General features: G+C 38.3%; 1 protein-coding gene across 1 annotated transcript in view; it reads left to right on the top strand.

Annotated features, from left to right (window-relative positions):
* The first annotated feature begins 3,857 nt into the window (after nucleotides 1-3,857).
* pkd1l1 (polycystin 1 like 1, transient receptor potential channel interacting) overlaps nucleotides 3,858-6,453 on the top strand; it is a 20,913-nt gene continuing 18,317 nt past the window's right edge. Inside the window, exons 1-4 of the mRNA XM_025054683.1 lie at nucleotides 3,858-4,579; nucleotides 4,775-4,947; nucleotides 5,325-5,493; nucleotides 5,962-6,201. Of these exons, the coding sequence (XP_024910451.1) occupies nucleotides 4,521-4,579; nucleotides 4,775-4,947; nucleotides 5,325-5,493; nucleotides 5,962-6,201 (641 nt within the window). The 5' untranslated portion in view covers nucleotides 3,858-4,520. The remainder of the gene's footprint in view (nucleotides 4,580-4,774; nucleotides 4,948-5,324; nucleotides 5,494-5,961; nucleotides 6,202-6,453) is intronic.

The raw sequence follows: 6,453 nt of genomic DNA, 5'->3' as shown, positions 1-6,453 counted from the left end.
CAACGAGAAAGAACTAAAAAGGTCATTATTGATTTTATTTCTGTAAGACTACAGTAGAAATATAGGGAAACAAGTGTTTTCCGGGTGATATTTGGTTTTGTTTAGGTTTTTAGGAAAACAAATCTGAATATTTCAAATTTAAGGGCTGTTTTATTTTTCGTCTTGTATACAAAGTATTTTTTTTAATTTAATTTTATTTTTCGTCTTGTATACAAAGTAGAGAGGTCTGTGGACTTCACGTCACTTTCATTCATTCTATTCCCTGCGTTCATCTAAAGCCATTATTTATATTATTATAGTGTGACTTTGTTAAAGAAATTATTTTCAATCCAATTCCAATCGGATCTGACGACATAAATCTGTTATTTGTTCCACTTTGGAAGAAAATCGAATATTCCTAAATTGTGGACAATAAAACCCAAGGGTGGAATTATTATACGGTTTGGCGAACATTAGTCGACATTACACACATTTATGAACCAAATAAATAGTGGGCTAATCGAGAAATCACCGCCGATTACCAGATTAGGAAGTATGCGTGTATGCTTGTGCGGTGCTTAGGTTACAGACTGCGGGCGCTTACATGACGAACCCCCTGCTCTCCTTTCACTCAGCTTCAGGACGCATTTAAACCTCGTCTCTTTTCTATTGACTCAATTTTTTTTTAACATTTCGTTAAATCGTCGCTGTATCAACAACATCAGTTGATCGAATATCGCAGGTAGAGGGAGGAAAAGCACAGGCCCGTGCCTCCAAATTCGGATCCCGCTGCGGCTTTAACGCATCGTCACAGCACGACCACCACCACTGCAGAGCGCCGTACGCAGCGTGTTCCATCCAGAGCTCGGGTGGAAAAACTCCCATAGTGTGATCGTGGCACCTCCAGGGGTCCTCGGAGGGACTCCCACCGCATATACACAGCTCTGCGGCGTATTATTCGCTGATAAAACACGTAGCTTTTGTAACGCAGGGGCGTAAAAAAATAAAAGACTAAAAAGCTTCCACTTCAGGAGTGTGTTCTTCCACCTAGACGCATTTGGATTTATATAATAATGAAAAAATATATATTTAAATGAGAATGAAATGGCACATAATGCGCCCGTAAGACGGATATTTAGTGTTTTCTTCAAGGACAAAAACACGGCTGTGCGTCTCCGCGTGCTGTGAGGGAACGAAATCAATCAAATCTGAGCGTAATTCGATTAAAAATGAACAGAAAAGGTGTGTGTGTTCCTCTGTGTGCGAGTGCTTGTGTGTGTCCTGCAGCAAGTGCGTGGTCTGATAGCGCTCCCTGTTGGCCACAGGTGGATATGGAGCAGACTCTTAAAGGGGATGTCACAGAAACAGGAAGAGTTTTTTAAGGTAGACCGGTGGAGATAGCAGCACGATGAGGACGCATTTTTCTTGCTTCAGCAAAACGTTTTTGTCAGAGGGCAACCGGGACAGGAGTGGAAAAACATCAACCGTGGTGGATTTATTCAGCCATACGCTGATCTGAAGCTTTCTTAGCCATAAATACACATCTGAAGACATGTTCCGGCCTCATTCTTTTTGAAATATTCCAATCACCTCCATTTAAAGAACAGATATAGGCTATATTTAATATTAAAATTCAGAACATGACCTTTGAGGAAAGACACGCAATATAAGAATGTAAAAATTACAAGTTGTGATCATTTATATAAAAAAGGATAACATTGTCAACTGTGGTTAAACGGGTTCGACTCATTTTCGGCCCGTATCCTTCAGACTTTGTGTCCTCTGGTGAACAGATTGTACGTAATTTTTTACACTAAACAACCGAGGTCACGATTAACTTTTCTGAGCCGCATTTACACCGTTATAAACAAGTTTTTAGTCGGAATCTATTACATAATCGCGTACAACAATGATATATGGCTTTGCCATAACGCAATCGATGTATTATTTCACCTTATGCCAAAACAATTAAATTCTGCACCGAGGCATTAAGAAGGCTTGGTGAAGCCTTTATAAAAGCTGGGCACAGTTTAGGAACATATAGAGTTGAATTTGTAGCTCGGTTACATTTAAATTTGAACAAAAGTAGTTTATGCATTTCATAACAATGTCGTTTATTCTCACTTACCAGATACTGTCGTGTGCAAAGGTCTTTGAACGCCTCCTCCGCCTTGTTGTAAGTCAATTGAGGGCACAGACATCTTAAAGACAAACAGATAGTCGATCAGATGTTGATTATTCAACTATATTTGTTGCAGTTCTACAGTGATCTTTTAACTCTGTAAAACACGGATTATTGGTGAATATCTAAATAAAGTTAAAAGTTAGATCATGTAAAGCTCAGCGCCAAAATATTTCAGAAGAGATCATTTTTACATCAGTAGCGTTGGCTCACGGTGAATAATTTAATCGATTAATGAGGGAAATTGACAACTCAGTCGACAGAGCTCATCTTATCTATTGTCTATATTTGTGTACGGAGCCGGTGTGATTAAACTATTACATTAACTAATTAATTAATTAGTTAATTGACAGGCTAACATTCAACCCCGATTTCCATCCACCGTGTCCCACATCTGCACAGTGCTGGTTACTAAACAAAACAACCTATGACAATTCGAATATGTTTGTTATGAATGGATTAAGGCATATGCGCACTGAACAAAACCCAAAATAAGCCGCAGTCCCTGCTGTACTGACGCAGTTCGACGCAGGGAAAGTCCAACCTCATTACATCGTGTCTCACATTTAAAATGTGATTTCTAGTTGTAGTAAAATAACAGATAATGTGATGACGTGAACAGGGCTGTGATTTTCTCACTGAAACTGACTGTTCCAATCTTTTCCTTCCTCCCTCATTTCCATACAGTCACTCAGTCCGTTCTCGCTTCACACTCACCTTGTATGCACAGATGCACCTGCTCCTCCTCGTCCTCCTTCCACCTCTGTTCACCTCCAACCTCAGTGTACTACAGGGTTCTCCTCCCGCACACACTCCTCATTGCGGCCTTTCTTCTACCGTAACATCTCCGAGTCATGTTTCGTCCTTTAGTTTGGCTCTGTCTTTTTTCATGGCCCGCGTTTTCCCTTCTTCAGCCTCCACCTCAGGAGGAGAGGACATCTTGGTTTCTTGGCTGCGTGGACACAAGCGTGTCTTCCACTCTGGGAATGGATGGACCCACCGGTGTTCGCGGCCTTGACCCGGTGAACTGCTCTGTCCTCTGCCTGGATCTGGGGTGAGTGTGTGAAGGAACAGAGCCGTTAAGACAGATTTATGTTCAAAAAGGGAAAAAAATAAATAGTGTTAAAAGTCAATCTTTGACATTTATCAAAACGATGAAAAATAAAGGAGCTTCACTGCTGTCCCTGTATTCCCGTGAACCCAGACGTTTCGCATTTAAAATATTGAATATATTGTACCTACGTTTTCCAAAAAATAGCAAAGAACACTTAAATATAAAGATAACAGTTGAAAAATAACAGAACTAACTACGAATCAAACCCCAATGTAAAAGTTGTTTATGTAAACTACATACGGGTTTCATTCCAATGACGTTAAGCTTAGGAAGGAGCACAAAGATAGAATAAAATAAAATACAATAAAATAAAAATAAATATATATCCAGAAATAGCTTAATTGAAAAAATGAAAATATTTATAATAGTTTAATACTAATAAATATTGTCGTAGTTAGATTACAAAAGTTAGCCTGAAAAAGTTCAAATGATGTGAAAATATAGAAAGATATTTCAGGTTAGCCAATATCTTATCCAGAAATTTGGTAAATCTTGACCTAAAATAAACCCTAAAACATTTGTCACAAGGCTTAAAAAAGTTAACATATTCCTGATTATGTGAAATAGAATGGGACATGAAGAAATAACTTGCTGGCTAAACTCTAAAAAAATCTGTCACATGGTTAATGAGACATTACATTAAATATATTTAAACAGGAACCCAATTTATGTACATAGGTTAAATATAGAAATCAATGAGAAATGTTGAAGTAGTTGCAAAAAAATAGTCCAAAAAGATGGAGCAATAAAATGTTAGGACGTAAAAAGTCACAGAAAAATCTGTCCAAGCAGCACAGGCAGCCGCAGGCTTGACTTTGACGCATCTGCACTCTGAAGAATGCCTTTGCTTGATGATTCAACTTTTACTGCATTGGTTGAATTATTGAAAATAACTTTTCAGACAGCATTCTCATGTGTAACATATTAGCATTTCTTTTAACCTAAAGCTGAGAATTTTCACGCTCTTTTTTCATGTTCGGGATGAGGATTGTCTTTAAAAGATAATTAGGACTCTGGGTTTGGATATTTATTGCAACTAAAATATTAGACATTTTTCAGTATAATTTCGAGGTTTGATAAGCTTTAATATTACGTCTTAATGGACCTGTTTTTTTAAGAGCTTGTCTCACATGTTAAAACAAACACACACGATGACCCCTTTTTTTTTTACATCTAAGGTACGAGGTAGCGGCGTTGACCTTTGACCACTGTTACTGTGGCGGCCCGCAGCAGCTTCATGGTTTGATGGTTCGTGCGAGTTCCACCAGGAGTTTAGAAGTCAGAGGAGAGAATGAGAGACAAAGGTGGGACAGAGAGACCCCCTCTACCCTAAAGTTCACATACATTTTTAAAGAGTGTGCTGATCAGAAAAAAAATTTTACAATTTTTTTTATACTCCTAGCATTTTAAAATATTTATTTATATTTATGTACATATTTTTCGAGCAAAGCAACTCGTGGAATAAGATAATATGATACAACTCTTTTTCTTTCCTCCAGGATGCAGCACTGTGGTGTGGGACATAGACAGGGGACAGTGACTCTATACAGAACCACAGCAACACTTTTGCACCACATTAGACCGTCCACCCCCTCAGACAGAGTGCATCCTGGGAAAACTCCTGCTCTGGAACTTATCAGAAACTTGGCTGGACGCCCTGACCAGCCCACAGGTGGGGCTGCTACTGAGTTGTTTTGTTTTTTTCTCGGAAAAGTTTCAGTTTGACAAAGGTTCATGACTCTCAAATACTGACTGCTACTACTACTACAATTAGTAATATATATATTTAAATATTTGGGACAGTTCATTTCCAACTCTGTCAGATTACTTTATATGACATGAACTAAAATTTCAGGTTTCTGTTTGTTTAGTAAAATAAACAGTATAAAACTGAAACATGAGGATTTATTTTTTGGATTCAACTAATATTAAGTGCTGCCTTTTAGAATTAATGTATGCACTTTTAGTTTCAGAGTAGTTCTGTACTAGGACAGCAGTATTTGATTTACCTTTGATATAATTTCTTCTTTTTTTTTTGTCTCTCTGCAGTGAAAATCCATGCAGCCAAATCAGCTCATCCAACAAATACAGAAATAACCTTCCAGGCTGTGTGTGAGGCCGCAGACTTTGAAGCAGAGTTCATCTGGACCTTTGGAGACTCCACGTCAGTCCGAACCAACACAAGAACCGTCAGTAAGAGATATCACAGACCCGGCAGGTAGGAAGAGACGAAGAGAGAAAAATACAACGTCTGATAATTAGGGATGTCCGATTATATCGGCCGACTGATATTATCGGCCGATATTAACATAATTATGTAATATCTGTAAGAATGGTTATCCGTTTTTCCTTGGATAATGAAAATCCGATAACGCAATATCTGGGTTTCCCCAAATGATGTGTAAAGGGCTGTATATTAAAGTGAAAGTCACTAGGTAGCAGCACTGCAGCTCATTTAATGAATCTATTTTAATAATCAGGGGATTGTATTCAGAATGCTGGTTCCAGCAATATACATAAAGTGGTTTGTACAGATAAATAAATAAATATTACCTAGCCTATATCGGTATTGGTTGATATTGGAATCAGAAATGAGGTGTTTGGAAAATATCAGCAAAAAATTGTTATCTCAAAGTAGAAACATTTTTCTAAAACAACCAAAAATGTTGGAAACACTCACTTTCAGGTTTGACGTGGCTGTGCTGATGATAAACGGTCACTCCTCCATCACCTCTGAGCCGTTTCCTCTGGTGATCCAGAGAGCAGTGAAGCTCAACAGACTGGTCCACCAGGCGTCAGTGCTGCAGAACCAGACGGTAAAGCTGAGCTGCCGGGTCAACATCGGAACCGATCTCACCTTCCTGTGGAACTTTGGAGACGAAACGTCCAGACTGGGACAGAGCACAGAGCAACACATCTTCAACAGGTGAGGAATATTTTTAAAATTATATTTAAGCTTCAGATTTAGCCTTTGTAGCTACAGTACATCATGAAATATGCAGTATGTCATAAAAGTGAGTACACCCCTCACATTTCTGCAGAGATTTCATTATAATGTTTAATAGAACAACACTGAAGAAACATCGCTTTGACACAATGAAAAGTAGTCTGTGTAAAGCTTATATAGCAGTGTAAATTTATTTTTCCCTTCAAAAAAACTCAAAATATAGCCATTAAT

Source organism: Cynoglossus semilaevis, chromosome 3 (assembly GCF_000523025.1).
Source record: "Cynoglossus semilaevis isolate Cse_v1.0 chromosome 3, Cse_v1.0, whole genome shotgun sequence".
NCBI lineage: Eukaryota > Metazoa > Chordata > Actinopteri > Pleuronectiformes > Cynoglossidae > Cynoglossus > Cynoglossus semilaevis.
The sequence above is the reverse complement of the archived record's forward strand: the minus strand, read 5'-3'. Positions and strand labels throughout refer to the sequence as shown.